The 18,696-nt window shown below is 46.0% G+C and overlaps 1 protein-coding gene across 1 annotated transcript in view; it reads right to left on the bottom strand.

Moving 5' to 3' along the window:
• The window catches only part of ACSS1 (acyl-CoA synthetase short-chain family member 1), a 34,308-nt gene that overhangs the window by 15,081 nt on the left and 531 nt on the right, over positions 1-18,696 (bottom strand). The window contains exons 2-5 of the mRNA XM_021390259.1: positions 18,488-18,694; positions 15,203-15,299; positions 3,830-4,029; positions 2,174-2,349 (exon numbers count right to left, since the gene is read on the bottom strand). Of these exons, the coding sequence (XP_021245934.1) occupies positions 2,174-2,349; positions 3,830-4,029; positions 15,203-15,299; positions 18,488-18,694 (680 nt within the window). The remainder of the gene's footprint in view (positions 1-2,173; positions 2,350-3,829; positions 4,030-15,202; positions 15,300-18,487; positions 18,695-18,696) is intronic.

Below are 18,696 nucleotides of genomic sequence, written 5' to 3' on the forward strand. Positions count from 1 at the left end.
AAAACAAGCAGAACTCTGAGAAATATCTTCAGACCAAAACAGAGAAAACTTTAGACAGGATACATGAATGCCTTCTGGATGTTTGCTCAGTGCTGCTTCTGAGCTTTCTATTCACTCTCTCCATCTGAAGAGACTTGGAGTCCTTAACTGATAATAGTACTTAAGCTTTTCATCAATGACGCTAGAATTAAGATAAGCTGTGAATTGAAAGTATAATTCCATCATGAGAAAGCTTTCATGTATAAAATACACCAGGAGAAAGCTTTTCTTCCAGAGCAGAGTGAGCAGCACAAATGCACTCTGAAAGAGCATAATTTGTCTACAGCGCAGTTTACCCAAATTGTAAATTTTTCATGAAGAGGTTGACCATTTTTCTTGCTGTACACAAACTTGTGGTAATGACTGTGTGCTGCAGATACTCAACAAGTAGCTGTAAAAAGGCAGAGCTGGCTTGCTTCTCTCAAGCTCTATGCTGTCCTAGGTGAACGATGATTCCTGTAAGGGTTATTACGTTGCTCTTTGAAGGGTTTTCCAAGCACTACCTTTTTATAAGTATATATTGTAAACAAACTCTACTTACAGGTGAACGCTACCAATCTGGGTCAAAATGTTTACAAGTGTCTGACAAGTAGAGCTTAATAAAATAAGAGCTGATAAGGTCAGACATAATTCTTATCTGCTGACTTTTAGTACTTTCCAGGTATTTACGGTGACCCGTCAGAACTAAACTTAGGCCGACTTGCCAGTTTTTGAAACTAGGATGGTGTTTGCATAAACTCCATTAAAACATTAACTTAAATTGTGCAGTAAGCTATTGCACAGTAGCTGTAGTTCACTTAAGACAGTGGATAATATGAATCAATTAGATTAGAGTCTCTTAATTAGCATGGTATCACTGTTTTCTCCCATCCTACTGTCCTTTCCCTCCCCGTCACTCAAGTCTCACTGTTTCTCAGAGGTTTGTATGAAGGACATTAAACTGCAATACAGAGGGACTACTGGGATTCCACTGGTGAGCAGGGAAGCGAGATGAGACTGAATAAAAAATATCTATGATGTGGAAAGATAAGCACAGTGGCCGGTAAAGCACAACTGCTGTAAAGATCAGTGATGACAGAGTTAACAGCATTGATTGTTGAATTCTTGTTATATTTCAGAGTTAATCCTACAACTGACAATGAGCTGAGCTCAGCTCTTAAATCACAAAATCACCTCAGGCTGTTTGCAGACTAAGGAAAAACAATTAAATGTGCTTTGTTGAATAAAGAGTAAGACAACTTCTAAATAAAACCTGCCGTCTCTGTTTAACTTACCCTAATAGTTGCTCCTATCTCCTGTGACCAGCACAGCAACCCCTCAGTAATTATCTTGGCTGCAGAAGGCTGATTTCCAGGTATTACTGATGAGTGCTTTCTTCTTTCTACAGCTGCTGACGAATTGATAGAACTGTATCTGCATTAGGTTGTACAATCCCATGTGTGGCAGATGAACACATTGCAATGACCACTGTTTTCTTCTTTCATTCTTCTACAGCACAGGCTGTAAATATATACAAGGCATCACTGCCCTCCCATCATGGGGTAACCATGATACTGTCCATTGACTATATTAAGTGCTGCCAGGAACTTGATCATTTCTGCACTGTCTTTCAACAGCGTACAGTCTGAGAGCACATATGAGAGCTCACAAAACACAGAATAACAATAACAGTAATGGTATCAGTGTACTCTAGGTCTCAGGAAACACTCATTCCTTAAATCATGGCACAATTTTCCAAAATGCTGAAATGGTGCTGCTTCAGCTCACAGTCCCAACAGACTGTAATTTCAGGACAAATCCTATTTAAGGATGAAGACCTAGATGCCATAAGGGGCATCTCCTTTATGTCAGCAGAACTCAGGACCAAAAGGCACAAATGGAGAAAAAGATGATGTAGCTAACACCCAGACCTAAAAGAAGTTAACCAGAATGCCAGTGGGCAACCATAGAGGTGGGTACTGGGATATACAGATGCTGTCACTGTAACTCAGCTGTATTCATTAGGCCGATGGGGTGCACAGGAAGAGGAGGACACATTCAAAACCTACTCCAGAAGCAGCATAAAGGCAGGAGAGTAAACATCACATGGAGAAGCAGCAGAAGAAATGGGTAAAGTTTACCAGCATCAACATACTTCTTCAAGGGGAACATCACGATCGCCCATCTGGGTTTTATTGTCTGTCCTCTGCGCCACAAAGACGTGTTTGACACTTGGACAGTTCTTTACAGCTTCATCCACCGTTGTCTTCAGCTCTGTGATTCGGCCTCCCCTGACTCCCTGGTTGTAGGTGATAACTGCTTTGCACTCAGCTAAAAAGAGAGAGAAACAGCAGACATATCAGCCTGCTTTCCAATCTGTACATGGTGCACAGATTAATTTTCATTAATTAAATGTCATTAGTTTGGGAGATGATGTATAGTGCAACAAGTATTCAGAATTTACATGTATCAAAAACAGTGACTGATAAAACCACTTTAAAACCTGACACACACAGTGTAGGGGTAGCAGGAATCTCCACAGCTTATCTAGCACATCCTCTCCACCCCAACACAAGGTTGGTTCCACTGCTGACAGTCTAATCTTCCTAAAACACTTCAGTGTTGGGTATTCTTCTCCAACAGTTTGCTCCAATGTCTGCTATGAATATGAGAAAGTCATTCCCAGCACTTGGCTAAGAATCATTCATTCTAATTTAAATGCATCAGTTTCTACTTGTCAGAGTCAACATGCAGAACATCCTTCCCAGTTATATATGTTAGAAATGCATGCCGCTTCTCTAGGATAACAGCTCATGTACTGAAACCAGTGCAAAGCTTCCGAAAACTCCAGTAGGCTTTAGTGAGCAATGATCTCCCTTACCCCTTTGCCACCCTTTCTTTGGGGCTGCATACAACTATCCATTCCAAATTGAACAGCAATATACTCAGCACCCTCTCAGAGGCATTATCCTCCTCTGAGATACTTGCAGCCTCCTGAAACTCACCTGTACCTTGGCGGGAAACCTCTTAGAAGCCACAGCACATAGCAGCACCCTGACAGACCACTTCAAACCTCTATAACGCTATACGAATTACAGAGCTCTATAGAAAGATGTAGAAAAATGATTCTTTAGTCTACTGTCTCCATGTAAGTGGCCAAAAGTGAGAGAAAACCGAAATGTGTACTTGTTCTGAATAGATTCACTATAAATTAAAAAAAAAACAAACATGAAAATGGCTATTTAGTCATAAACAAGCTGATGTAACTGCCAGAACACGAGCCACTTGCTATTTTGTTCTTCTGCTGTGTTTTCAGCATTCCCTTTAATCACACTACAACTGCTTTGGTTTTAGAACAGCTCTCTGTGTTGGTGCAGAGTCTAACGGAGTGGAAGCAGATTGCCAACACTTCGTTGCTGTACATAACTCACAGTATCACAATCTAGACTGCAGAACTAGCACTCTGCACAAGCATCAGAGAAGCATGGCAACTATGCTTCAAAAGAACAAATCAGGCCACATTCCTAAGCTCTGGCTTTCCCTCTGGCTTTCCCAGGATTACTGTTGTCTGGAAGTAACCAGAGCAGACTGAATGTTAAGCCATTTATAAAGTATTTTAAGGCCAAAATATACTGCCGCTAAGGAAAAGGCTCTTCACAGTACTTTACAAAGGAAAGTGAACTATCTAGCCATATGAGGAAAGAACCTTTTCTTTTTCTGCCAAGAAAACAGGAAATTTAGATGAAAGTATGTTTTGGAGAGTGCCGAGAACCACCCACAGGGCTTTGTTACCCAGTCTGCAGCTACTTACAGTCCATGATCCTCCCAGCTAAGGACTCTGCGCTGAATCCCGCGAAGACCACCGTGTGAACGGCACCAATCCTGGCGCAAGCCAGCATGGCTGCCACAGACAGGGGAGACACGGACATATAGATGGCAACCTTGTCCCCTTTCTGTATCCCATACTTCTTCAGGGTGTTGGCAAGACGGCAGGTCAGATCCAGAAGTTCTCTGCAGCACAGAAACAATGTCGTCACATGACTGCACAACCTGTTTTACACAGGTGGACAAAAAAAAAAGGATGAACTTGAGCTAAACAAGGCGCTGTGCCTCTGGATCTTGTCACCTCTGCAGTACAAGGCATACCAGTCTCTGCTCCTTGAAGTGGCTGCGGGTCTGGTTGGAGCCAGACTGTTCCTGCCCTTGGGGAAAGAAGAAAGAGGGGACAGAGGCCCACACCTGCTGCCTAAGGATGAATAACAGAATCACAGAATATCCGGAGCTGGAAGGGGCCCACGGGGATCACAGAATCCTACCTCTGGCTACACACAGCATTACCTAAACCCAAACCCGATGTCTGAGAGCGGTGTCCCACCATTCTTTGAACTCCAGCATTGAGGCCATGCCCACCGCCCTGGGCAGCCTGTTCCATGCCCACCACCCTCTGCAGTAGAGCCTTTGCTGCAGCCGCCATGAGGCCTCCCCTCAGCTCCTCTGCTCCAGGCTCAGCAAACCCTGGGGCCTTGGCACTCCTCACACACCTTGTCCTCCAAACCCTTCCCCATCTTTGCAGCCCTCCTCTGGATGCTCTCTAACAGTCATTTTTGTACTGTACTGCTGAGATAAATGCAAGACAAAATGGAAACTCCTGTCAAAAGATTCCCAGCACTGTTTACTTTATGTAAAGGAACTGCTGAATTTGATTCATAACGCATAGCTTTTAAACTACAAGGGTAAATGATACTTTGACACGCCTAATGAAGAAAAAGATAAGTAAAATTAAGTCTTGAGATAGGACTTAATGTGGTAGATTTTACAAGACTCATCAGAGCAGGATCACTAGTGATTTGAATTCTTCAGTTTGTTGTCTCACCCTGCCATACCACCAAGCGGAACTGTCTAGCAGAGCTTGGAAATTGCCCTCTCAAGAGTAAAACCACAGCAGCTTCTCACAAAAAGAAACTCGGAACATTGAGAACAGGAACAAAAGCTCAATTCACAGTGTTTGCCACTGCAACCCACTAACTTAACAGCAGAAACATTCCTCTGTGTAACAAAAATGCAGTTTGTGGACAAGGACTTGTTTGTGCATTTTGTCTGATGTCTGCATGGAGATAACACAATTGCAGGCTCACCTGGAATGCAGACACTGTCATGAACTGAACAACTCTGTGTGTCTGTAGCAGGACTCCCAGAAGCCAGGGAAGGGCAGGGTGCAGTGCAAGGTGAGGAGCACTGCCTGGTGCCAGCTACCAGCTCCAAGAAGACGACTCCCAGAGTATACCAGGAAAAGCTGTCCTCTGGGTCCAGGAACTCACTGAGCTTCAGAGGGGAGAAAGAGCTTCTACTCCCGAGCACAACCGTCTACAACCTGTCACCTGCAGATGCTTGGAGGTCTGCAAACCAGGGGCTGTAAAAACTGTAGCAAGTAAATATATTTGGGGGTCCCCATACCCACATAAACTGTAAAGCATGAACCTCACAATGTATCCTTATCTTCCAGAATTGGTCATAGCTGTGACAAACAAGCAAGCAAGCAAACAGTTTTCAGCTGGTGGGTAAGCTGGAAATAAAATGAAATGTTGTTCTGGTCAGTCAAAAATCATTTCTTTTTTAAAATCAATGCATGTAGGAAATGGGCACAGCCCAAGAGATCCACTTTGGAAATGTCATTAAAGAAAACATGGGCTGAGGCTAACCTAAGGATAAAACCTTATTTGCATTGCAGGGGCAGTGAAGCAACACAGCCATAAACAAAGACAGATACAGTGATAGCTGAAGAGATACCACCCACAATTGTCCTTCGGAGGATGAGGAAAATGAGCCTTGAATCCCAGCCACAGCACTTTGTGTTATTTACGTTAAGACTATTCTTGTAGCATTCCATAAATAGATCCCTCCTGAAGCACAGTAACTCAGAGAGGCGACAGACATGCTCAGTGCTAGGGTTCATACCACGCAGTACCTATCTCCCGTAGCAGCTAGCAACAGCTGCCACAACAGAGCGATGGCAACCTTATAGAAAGGTGATATGGAGTTTACCCCAAGTTTCATCCTCATCTCTTACAACTAGAGATCAGTGTAACTCCAAAGTACCACATTCAGTATCTCTTTCCAAGAGCTTCACGAGCATGCACAGCCTTACTACCTACCTAAGGACACAGCCTGCTAAGCTGTATTTATTTTGCTTGCTTTTGCTAAGTTCCTGAATTGATCTACTCCAGGCAATAATAAATTCTCATCCACAACATTTGGTTCTGGGCCTTGTCATAAAAGGTCACATTCTCTTGTCCAGAATTCATCTGATGCTGTGTTAGAGGAAAACATCAGCAGCCATAAATATTAAAGAGAGAAAACGAAACTGAGCATTTCTGCTGTGGGGAACAGGAAGTACAATAAGCCCCAGATAGGAAATCGTGAGAAAGCAAAATAAAAACCACTAATCTGTAACAGAACATAGAGAAGTGCTTTTAGAGCTGCAGCCTCTTTCTCCTGAACAGAAACATGAAAGAGCTCAGGCTAGGGTGTCCTTTCTGAACAACTCAGAGGTTCACTTGCTTATTCTGGGCTTGGTGATCACGACAGCAGAAACTCTCTTTATTTTTTAATTATTAACCCAAATTTAACATTTGCTTAATGAGAATGTATGAACATGCTGATAGACAATAAAGGTCAAGTCTTTATCCCCAGATCTATCTGTTTTGCCTCATCCTTTGTGCCTTTCAGAGCACAAAGGAAGGTCACGTTTTTCTTTGCTCCTTTGGAGGTGCAACACATGAAGGAACGGACACAAAGGCAAAGAGATAGTGAAGCTAAGACCTCCATCAAAGAAACCTGCAAATCCCAGAATACCAGTTGTGTCTTCTGGCTCCTACAGCAGCAATCCTGACTTCGCCTCCAGCTCAACAATGGGCGTTAGCAGAAATGCTGTGTCAACAATCCTATGCTGGAGTTCCTCATTCCTTCATGCACTTTTTCCTCTCTAAGGGCAGGCAATTACTAAATGTGGGCAGGTTACACTTTTCCAGTACTGACCCTAGGCACATTTCAAGATGGAACAAGCACCCTACATGGACAGTGCCCTGCAGAATTGGGTGGAAGAGACCCACCTCATTCCAGATAACTGAACTGAGCAGGAGGAAACTGCCTTTGTCCTTCTCACATGCTGCTGCTACCCAGCTTGGTACTGAGATCACTCCATCCCACAAAAGGCCAAGAGCAATTCTGATATCCAGCACTGCCCCATTTGGCAGAAAAGCAGTGGCAATGACATCCAACATGACCAGCCTGTGCACAAGAAAGGAGTGGCCTCCCACCCAAGCCCTATGGGTGTGTTGGAAGCACAGGACATCTATCCAAAACACAAACCAGCTGCTGAACAGAACTAGGCACTGTCACCTTGGAGCCTACGGCACAGTGCAAGACAATGCATCCTTGATTAGCTTCTGCAAGATGCCTCTGTTCATTGCAGAGGAGTTAGACTAGATGACCTTTAAAGGTCCCTTCCAACTTGAATGATTCTATGGGGTACAAAGGAAGGACAGAGCAAGCACAGTCCTAGAGTGAAAGCCTCTACTCTAAAAAGGCTTGGCCTTTGCCACCAGTGATGGACATAGGTAGTCAACAAGCTTGGAGCAGCTGTGTGCTACTTCTTCAAAGCATGAGGTAAGCAAGCACAGCAACGTCCCAAGCAATGCTTTCAAAAGGATTTCTGTTCTCTGCACAGAGGCAGACAGCAGAGATGCAGGAGGCTGACCAAGAAGCTGCGCAAACAGAGGGCCCCATGGAGGGCCAGCTGCCTGAATGCAGGCCTAGGTGCAATCGGGAGGGGCTCAGCAGAGCAAACTGCTGGAGAAGGAAACATGCTGCAATAGAAGGAAGTACCCAGCCCCTCTTAGCAGAGAAAGCTGAGAAACTGTAAAGTCAGTTAATGCACAATGTCCACTGCTCCTCTGCATGAGCTGATCTTAAAGAGCAAGGGCAGCAGGACTCCATATGCAGGGAACTCTGCTTGATAAAGCATCAGGGTGGAGCTGAGACAGGGGAATGAGCAACCAGTTGGGAGCCAGGAGCTGAGGCAGCTCCTGCTTGCGCAGGAAAACAGTGTACCAAGAAAGGGAGCCTTTAAGACAAAGCACAGACAACAAGCCAGGAGATGGAAGATGCATTAACGAACATGAGCAGGGAAGGTGAAAATTATGACATATGGAGGGAAATTCTCTTACCTCAGTGACACACATGCTCAAGGTACAGGAGATACACTGCAGGCTTTAAGCACCACGCACAAGAGTTCTGCAGAGCATGTGCCAGCAGGACACGTGAGCAGGGAGAGGCTGGGTTGCACAGAACTCCCTCAGCAATGACCACCCCGCTGCAAAGCTGCCCTCCTGGTTCACCTCTGACTCATGATTTGCAAGACCTCAGGAATTAAGCTTGCCAGGTTTGCTCTGGCAGCCTTGCTTCACGTGAATTAGCTGAACAGCAAGCAGCTCTTCTAGTTCACCAAGCAACTACGGCTTATTTATGTTTCTTTATCTTTTTATGGTTTTATGGTACTAACATAGAGAAATAGAGGGCTGGTATGGTAACAGAGGCCTTGAGATATGGGCACATGGGATATGACAAGCATGGGGTGGCAAGAGCCAGAGCGCAGGCTGGCACCGCTGGGAACAAGATCAGTGATCAGCAGCAGAAATGTAGACTTGGAGCTGGGCAAAAGTGGTGTCAGGGAAACACACAGCATCTCCTCTATCTTTCTCTGAAGTAATTACGTCTAGACTAATACAATTAGACTGTTAATGTTTCAATTATCCTAAGAATAAACTCTTGGCTCTCTGTACGTAAGGCTTCTTTATGTCCATAGACAAGATTTTGAGTGTTAACAGTGCTTTCCTCCAAAGGCTCATCACATTTTGCACAAGCATCTCCTCAGCTGTCACAGCATTGCTTCTCAGCGCAGTGTCTGCAAGACTGGCCCTCCGGCAACACCAGCAGATCACTGGTCAGGCCAGGAGCCCTGCTTCACCTAACAGATGCAGCACTCCTCTCTGATCTTCATGATAACCCTGTTTGGAAAATACCAGACTATATTTCTCTCACATCCCTCCCCACATACAGTGGCGCCTGTATTTCCAAGCCCATTGCTCAATGTCTGGAACAAAGACTCCAGTAAAACCCCTTCAGTGACAGACACATGGCAGTCCTCTGGCACATTTTAGAGACGCCTGCCTGGCAGAAACATTTTTCCAAGAAATCTGATAGTAACTTTCAGTTCAGCAAAACAATCCGTGGCTTTCTAAACAAAGGAAGCTAGTTCTTTTTACATCCAAAATATTGCATCAAGACCTTCTTTGGGAAGCAGCCTTCCTGCTTGTTTACCCTGGAGAAGAGAAGGCTCTGAGGAGACCTCATTGTGCCATTCCAGTACTTACAGGGAGCTTATAAACAGGAGGGAGACTGACTTTTTACATGGTCTGATAGCAACAGAACAAGGGGGAATGGCTTAAAACTAAAAGAGGGGAGATTTCGGTTACATGTTAGGATATTTAAGTTAGATGGTTTAGGATATAAGATGTTTATTCAGAGGGCAGTAAGTCACTGGAATAGGTTGTCCAGAGAAGCTGTGGTGGCCCATCCCTGGAGGCATTCAAGACCAGGCTGGATGGGACCCTGGGCACCCTGAGCTGGTGGAGGGCAGCCCTGTCCGTGGCAGGGAGTTGGGACTGGGTGGGCTTTAAGGTCCCTTCCAACCCAAACCATCCTGTGATTCTGTAATTCTAGACATCTTCCTAGTATAGCCAATGCTGCGTATGGGCTTTGACAGTGCCTGTTTAAGTTAATAGATCTGACACAAGCCATGTTCTCTGGTTTCTTAGTCCCAAGGCTGGGTTGAGTACTTCTTGAGTCACCAGTTCATTACATGGAACTATAGTTTGGATCAGGCTGAAACTATTTGAAAACTCGGGTCAAATGTACCAAATAGATTCAACTTTTAGTTTTAAAAGGAAGTCTGGGCAACTCTCAGCCCAACAGCCTCATCTCACCTCCTTTGTATTGCTCTGTATGAATTACTGTGGAACAGCCGAGTTCAAAGCCTGCTTCTATACCTCATGATCATGGTGCCAAGGATGCTGCCATTTGAGACGTAGGTTCAATTCCCCTGCAAGCAAACCCCATCTCTTCCTCCTGGGTCAGTGTTCTGGCCAAAAGAATGATGCACAAATCTACTCACTCCTCACTCAATTTCTGTGAACAGCATCTCAGTTGAATGCTCCATATTCCTCATTTCTTGGTAAACAGTGAAAATATGCGTTCATTTTTTTGCCAAAAGGTTCATCTGAAAGTTCAACTTGGAAAGCCGAAGCAATATTGGAAAGAAAGGAAACAGTTTGCTGTCAGTGAGAAACACCTCCTACACTACATAGCCTGGTAATACGCACATGGCTTCCAACTGCCATCCCCACTGTAATCCCTAACACAGTTTCAACCACTTCATCTCTGGTTGAGGAACCCCCATATCGGTGCCTATTAAAGGCATAGCCGGGATGTAGCTAACGAAGACATCCAATCATTCCTCCTCAGCACATTGTCACATGTTGAAAAGCTACCTGAGACCCTCATTTCTGGCACCTCAGCTTCTGCTTTCCTCTCCCTACTTCACATTGTGTGTTTCAGCATGAGTTGGCAATGTGCACTTGCAGCCCACAAAGCCAACTATATCCAGGGATGCATCAAGAGAAGTGTGACCAGCAGGTTGAGGGAGGTGATTCTGCCTGTCTACTCTGCTCTTGTGAGACTCGGAGTACGGCGTCCAGTTCTGGGGCCCCCAACACAAGAAGGACGTGGAGTTGTTGGAGTGGGTCCAGAGGAGGGTCACAAAGATGATCAGAGGGCTGCAGCACCTGCCCTATGAGGACAGGCTGAAAGATCTGGTGTTCTTCAGCCTGGAGATGAGAAGGCTCCAGCTGGACCTTATAGCGGCCTTCCAGTATAAGAAAGCTGGGGAGGGAGTTTCTACAAGGGCACGTAGTGACAGGATGAAGGGAAGTTATTTAAAACTGGAAGAGGGTAGATTTAGACTAGGTATTAGGAAGAAATTCTTTACTGTGAGGGTGGTGAGACACTGGAACAGGTTGCCCAGAGAGGCTGTGGATGCCCCCTCCCTGGAAGCATTCAAGGCCAGGCTGCATGGGGCTTTGAGCAGCCTGGTCTAGTGGGAGGTGTCCCTGTCTATAGCAGGGGGTTGGAACTAGGTGATCTTACAAGTGCCTTCCAACCCAAACTATTCTATGATTCTATTTCAAACATTTCCTCTGCCTGCAACGTTTTTGGCACCAGAATGAGCTCTTTTGTAAATAAGAACCCTTCTGTTGAGATCCAGCCTACATCTCTTTGCAAGAACAGGTTGGCTAATGCATACTGCTGCCCACTTCTTTCCATTGCTGCCTTTGGAAATACCCATACTCATAATGCCAAATCTTGTTCAGATGACTGTGCCCCCACTCCAACTCTGCAACTCTCTGCAACTAGTACAACTCTTCTGTAACTCATTGCACTGCCTTGAACAACCTGATAAAGTTATGATCTAGTTGATAAAGGTATTCATCTAACTAGCAGGATGCTTACTTCATTAGTTCTCTCTCTTGGGCATACAACTAAGGATTTTGTAGTGCTGCGAATACTTGCTCACAAGTAGCCACCATACATTGTGTGTACTGTGGCAAATAAGGAACACAGGAGAGAAAAAACGTACCAGAGAGGGAGAGGTCTGGCATAGCTTCAGCTACTGTCTTTTAACATTCCCTGTTGTTAAGCTTACAGGGGCTATGACCTAGCAGCTCCAGCAGTGAACTCTGCCTGCTTATATAACTCATTTGATAATATAGTGCACTTTAAAACCCAGGCTCAGAAGCGCCTTCAGGAACTCCTCTGCAAGGTTTAAAAGCTCCTGGGTCCTGGCAACATCCACAAAGCAGGAGAAAACACTCCGAGCTAGGTTGGACCCTTCGCCAATCAGTTCAGTTCTCCACTCACAGCAGCACACTGATGCGGGTTAAGTGCTACTTTGCCACTGTCCTACCAATAACTTCATGGTTGGTTAGCCAGATCACTTGATAAAAAAGGGCATGATTTGTCCCCACTTTGCTAACTGCACCCACCCACCCTCAGGAGAAACACGTGCCCTGTTGGCACAAAGCTATAAAAAAGCAAGTCTCCCACCGTCCCATTCAAAACCTAAAACTTACATGGGTTCCAACTAGATAGAAAATGAAATCCAGAGAGGAAAAAACAGATGAGTTGCAACAGCCGGAATGACGGGGCAAAGCTCACCAGTGGAAAAAGATCATTTACAATAATGGTGTGAGCCAGTGACCTAAGCAGCTTGCTGCTCTCATGCCACTTAATCACGTCTCAAGCATCTGGGATGCATCAAGCACTGGTGGTGGTTGGTGAAAGCTGCTATCTGAGCCTCCCTGCTGCAGGAGAGAGGTGCTGAGGCTGCTCTGGGAACTAGGAACCCTCCAGCCAGTCAGCCTTGCCCTCTGGGGCCACCCTGGTATACGCTTGGCAAATGACAAGGAGTCAGGAGGGCTCTCCAAAGGAGTAATTCAGTTTTATAGCAGAGGCTTTAAACAGAAGAGATGGATTCATCACAACTGAGCTTGCAGGAACAGCAATCACCATTTCAATAAAACTGAAATGTTTTGCCCAAGGCTTTGTGTATCTTTGCCAATAAGGACATGTTTGAATTCCTATTGTAGCAAAGAGGCCTTAAACTCAGTTGCATAAACACAACCCACTTTGCCAACAATCATGCATAAAGACATACACTGACGCACAGCACAGCCCCAGATCTTTGAGCTCTTTGCTCACTGCATACAAGGCAGTTAGTGGGGATGTAAGGACAGAGGCCTTTATCCCTCCTTACAATGAGTGAGCTGGGACAGCACCCTGCAGCCTAGCTACATTTCTCACCAATGCATATTGAAGGCCTGGCTGGTGTAAGCCTTTCCCTTACTCGTAGAGGAGGAAGCCTGTTCCAGCCCTTTTCCTGCACAACAGCTTGCTTTCTTTGCAGCCTGTGCTGGGAACAGGGCCAACAATCAGTTGTTTTCTTGCTCCTGAAAGCTCCACGGAGAAGGGAGAGCATCCATGCAAAGAGCTGCACCTTTCCTCAGGCCTCCCAGGGTGTATCTATAAGGAGGAGAAGCTCATAACAGCAAGCTTTGCAAAACAGGTAACAACAAACTAGATCTTTGTACTTCACAATGCTTAAGCTGTGGGCACCTCCCACAGATTCTGAGACCTTCCCCAAAGCTGGCATGTAAGACAGGCCAAATTAAAGTCTTCACTTTCCCCATGCAGGGCTGTTCTCCCATTAACAGTGCACCCTAATCCTAAGGAAAGGGCTATACTTTCTCTGCTACAGATATCAGTAATCAGGAACTACTGATATCTAGCACTCTTTTCATCCCATTTTCATGCTGGGGCTAATGTGCAGAGCTCACTTTGCCACAGAAAATTCACTCAAGATTACTGAACTGGCACCACAGTTCCAACTCATTTTCTGACATGCTTTCCCTCAAAAAACTTCCACCTAAACCAAGATGTTACTGCAAAAAGTGAGATACTTGTCTTTAAGCCACTGCAATCACAAATCCACAGGCTGAAAATATGCTTTCCTTCAAATTCATTTTTTGAATGCCGTGGGCCAAGAGAAAAATGGTTCTGCTGCTTTTCAGAAAATGTTTCCCACTCTTCTGGAGATCCTGAGAAGACAGTTTGAGGACCTAGAGCAGCCTAAGGGGGAGGCTGGAGTTGCCTTGTATGAGGCTCAGCTATCTGATGGGCCACTCTTCTAAGTTAATCACAACACAACACACCCAATTCCCACCCCAGTATACTCCCATTTGCAGACATGAGACATGAAGAGAGCTGTAGAAGTACACACACCACCTCACACTCTAGGAGAAACCCCAGATTCCATCTCACTTTATACCACCAGAATGCCAAAAACAAAACTCAAAGTTTTAGCAAAGTTACTCAGTTGGTTACAAGTTGTATGGCGCACTAACCTCTCAAAGCTATTTGCACACCCATTTCTCTCTGCTGACTAACTTCTTCACTCTAATGCATCATGCTTTCAGGAGCTTTGATAAATGCTGAAAGGGAACCAGACAACTGGAGCTATTTATAGTCAAAAAGTTCCACAAATCCCAACTATCGACATGCTGCAGAACATCTTGTAGAGGAATCAGATCCTGGGACTTTCTAAGTCTCTTCTGCTTTCTGATCTAGCAGATCAAACATCTAGCTCCCTGAAACAGGCACTGAGGAACATACAAGTCTGGGAAACATCTGACCGTAGGGACAGATGATGTAAAAGGCATTTTTGCAGGAAGGTCTGTCTCCTAATTGAGGTGACATAGCAGGGAGAAGAGAAATATGCTTGAAGTCTGACATTTTCCAGCAACCTTTACAAACAATAGCAGCAATTACAAGTTGATACCACTTGCAGCAGCCTCAAGATTACTCTAAACTGCGCTGGGGATGTGGAAGAAGAAAACAGAGAACTTAGAATCCCCTCCAGCAAGGACTGGATGCTATTGATCAACTATTGATCGTGCTACTGATCAACAACACAAGACATTATTTGCACCAATACACCTGCTGCTGTTCTGAAACTGAAAACTGCTCACAGAACTTTTTCCATGACACTCTACTAAGCAAAAACAGGAAGATGAGACAAAAGCCAAGGAAACGAAGAACAAGTTTTTCTGTTCTAAAAGCTCCCACTCAGAGAGAGGGAACCTACTGTCAAACCTGATTAACAGAATAAACAAAAGATGATGCCAGATCCGAATCTGAATTTTACAGTAATCCGCTGTATCTCTTACCCTCCCAGATGTTTATTCACTACGTAGGACTCTAAGAACAGGGAGCCCTCCCCACGAAGAAACCAAGAAAGAGTATCATTTCTAGCAGGGAACGTGCCTCCATTTTTCAGAAGCTATCTCATCATGATATTCTAAGCTGACAGCAACGCCCTGGCTGCATGTTCCACGTGCTGGAGTACATTGGAAGAATGCAGAATTTCACAGAGGTCCAGTTTCAGAGAACCAACTCCTCTCCCAGTCCCACCACACTGCCAGGCATTGTAAAGCATTGTGAGAAGGTGCTGTACCTGTATGTGACGTGCACTGCAGTTCCAGGCTCATCTCTCTCCCATATCAAAGCCACTCTGTTTGGAGTCTTTTCAACATGTTGGTCCAAGCAATTTACTGTAAGAAAACAGAGGTTTAAACAAAGCACAAGGACAAGACACTCTTCTGATGGTTTTCCTCCTCAGAGCAGCAATTCACTACATCAGTCTGACAGACTTGTCTTCTCTAGCTTGCATTTGTAGCACTGCATCATTTGAATTTTCTATTAATCACGCAGGCAAAACATTTATAACTGAAGGAGCTGAATCTCCATTAACTGAAAGTATCTAAAACTTAACGAACTTGTGTAAACTCATGGAGCACAGACATCTACACATCACTAGGCATCTGGGAAAGATGGACCGTCACAAGCTGCGTGCTACACCACCTACAATATGAAGTGCAGACTGGCTTCTGAACAGCATGTGAGATGTTTGGGTGAGCTGACAGACAGCACCCACCATAAGGAAACTTCTACAGAACGCACTCAGGAAACTCGCCTGTGTATTCAGCAGCAATATGCCCACTGTTTAGAAATTAGACTTCTAAAGTACTAATTCCAAGCTTAAGTGACAATTATGTACTTCATTATATTCTCATGAAGGCAGTTAGGATTTTTCAAGAGACAATTATTAAAAACCACTCAGGCGCACTGCTGTGTAATTCAGAAAAAGCCCTGAAGAAAATGCTGAGTTTCAGAGCATATTTCCTGGAGATATTAATACTGGTGGGAAAGGATTTTATTTTTCCAGATGAACTAGGTGCAATGAAAGCTGCCTATTGTTCTGTCAACATTTGTAAAGTTTAAGCAAACTGCAGCCCAGGAGCCTGCTTCTGCTGTTCTGAGATCACAGCTGATCTACAGCTCTGCGAAAACGAGCCCCTGAAGGCGAACAGAAGATACATTTCTGCCAGAATTCAGCATGTTTCACTACAAGAACAACTGCTAATCATAAAAAATATGGAAAAAAAAGCCCCTCAGTTGTTTAAAGTCTTTTACTTTTTAATATAAATTCCTGCACCAATACCAAAGAAACAAAGGAGATAAAATCATTCCTTATGTCATCTTAATACAACACAGGAAGACAAAAGCTTTCATCAGGAATGCCTTCAGCTGCTACACACTGCTTTCCTCTGTCACACATCCATAGGAAATCAGCTCTGCTGCAGGTTGTTCTGAGACCTTTAGCAAATCCCACCTCCATTCCCATGGCAGCAATACCCATAGGTACTGCACTGCATTACAGTAAAATGCATTCAAAGGGATTCGTTTCCCAAGCAGCATTTCCTACCTGTGAGCAGCTCTATGAGCTGTCAGTGAGTGTTTCTGTTATAGCGAGCCCCAACCAAGCCCAGCGAGAGTTGTAGCGCTTTGCCCAGCAAAAGCTGACAGGTGAAACAGGGCCAAATGCTATTATTTCCTTCCAGACCATACAAGTGCTTTCACTCATTTTGCAAAATAGAACTTTGTGACCTGTCTCCTGCTGCTATCCTCTAATGGTTTCTCCAGACGTTTCCTCACCTCCTTGACAATGTGTGGAAAAGCACACAGAAACATTTCATTTTGATGAGATGTGCTCCTGAGAACACGATGGCTTGGGAGTGCGAAAACTTGTTGGGTTCTTTTCCTGGCCAGGAATTACACTGAAAGCCAGAAGGGCTGAATCCCACGCTTCTCCAGTTCTCACTGCAAGGTCCCCCAAGTAGAAAGCAGTAGAACACGTATCCACCTGCAATCCAGCTATACCTGGAGACAGGAATGCAGGATGCTCTGAATCGGGGACTTGAAGTGCTGTCTATGTTTTCTCTACTCAGATCAAGAGATCATGAGGCCTCACCTGGAGTACTGCATCCAGGCCTGGGGCCCCCAGCACAAGAAGGACGTGAAGCTGTTGGGACGGGTCCAGAGGAGCAACACAGAGACGCTCAGAGGGCTGGAGCACCTCTCCTGTGAAGATAGGCTGAGGGAGCTGGGCTTGGTCAGCCTGGAGAAGGCTTTGGGGAGACCACACTGCAGCCTGCCAGTACTGGAGGGGAGTTTATAAGCAGGAGAGGGACAGAGTTTTTGCATGGATAGTGATAGGGCAAGGGGGGGTGGCTTTAAACTTAAAGAGGAGAGGTTTAACTACGAGGAAATTTTTCATTCGGAGGGCAGTAAGTCACTGGCACTGCTGTCCAGAGAAGCTGTGGTGCCCCATCTCTGGAGGCCCTCAAGGCCAGGTTGGATGGGGCCCTGGGCAGCCTGAGCTGGTGGGGGGCAGCCCTGCTCAAAGCTGGGGGTTGGAGCTGCATGGGCTTTAAGATCCTTCCCAGCCTACTATGACTATATGATCATCAGACACTTGACTCACATGGGACCCAGAAGAAGGTGCTGATCCCATCCTAAGAAGGAAACAGCGAATCCCCAAAAGTCTCATTGCTCAGCCAGGACTTTCCTTCCAACAGGAATAACTGAAAAGATGCCTGGCTAAAATCTCACTTCCCTCCCACTGCTGGGTGCTGGAAGCAGTGCCAACCCCTCCACTCCTTTGGGATCCACTGCCAGGAGCCCTCCCTGCGGGTCTCCAGCCATCCAGTGTTTGCTCCTCTATTCTAAAGCGAGGTGGCTGGCTGTCAATGTTAAATTTTCTGCACCACTGAACTACAGTCTACTCATTCAAGCACTCTCCTAGGGAACAAAGTTAAAAAATATACAAATACACATCCCCATGGAAAGACCCCACCACCAAGCTAGGTGCGAGGAAAAAGAGAGACCGGCCTCCAGCTCCCTTCACACTCAGCCTTCCATTGGAACCGCTGAAAAGAAGCAGGTCTTGAAGAAATTTAACTGTTTCTAGTGCTGGCTTCAGTTCCTTGCGTCTCAGGAGTGTGCTTTGAGTGTGACAGCATCATGACCCGTACTGTCCCGTTCTGTTCCCTCCACACCAGAGCGTGAGCTGCAGTGTGGTCTCTCAGGTGGGGTTCCTGAGGAAAGCGGCGCACTGCAGCCCCTCAGCCCAGCGCTGGGTTCCCGCGTCCGATTGGGGACGCAACTTTCTCATTTCCGACTGTTTCACATCGCCGCCAAGACTTTCTCCACACAGCACTGAACGCCACCCTCGATCAACTCTGCCGCTGACCCAGATGCCTTGTTTTCTACCCTAGAAAGAGGCTCGAGCGCCCAACGTCACCGGGAGCACTTGGACAGCCCGGGCGGAGAACGGCCGCCGCCGCCAGGGCGGCCACCGTGGCGCGAGGGTAGGGATACGCGGCCGCGGGATCCTTACCCGACACGTTGAGGCGGCCGCCCAGAAACCAGCGGGCTCCGGCACCGGCCGGGGCGGCCTCGCGGGCCGTGTGGAAGGGGCTGTCCCAGCGCAGCGCCCCTCGCGCCGCCTCCGCCCAGAAAGCGGCGGGGTCGCGGGCCGCCCGCTCCTGCCAAGCGCCGTAGCCGCCTGGGGGGAGATGAGCGGGGCCGCCGCAACGCCGGGCACCG

Source organism: Numida meleagris, chromosome 3 (genome assembly GCF_002078875.1).
Source record: "Numida meleagris isolate 19003 breed g44 Domestic line chromosome 3, NumMel1.0, whole genome shotgun sequence".
Lineage (NCBI taxonomy): Eukaryota > Metazoa > Chordata > Aves > Galliformes > Numididae > Numida > Numida meleagris.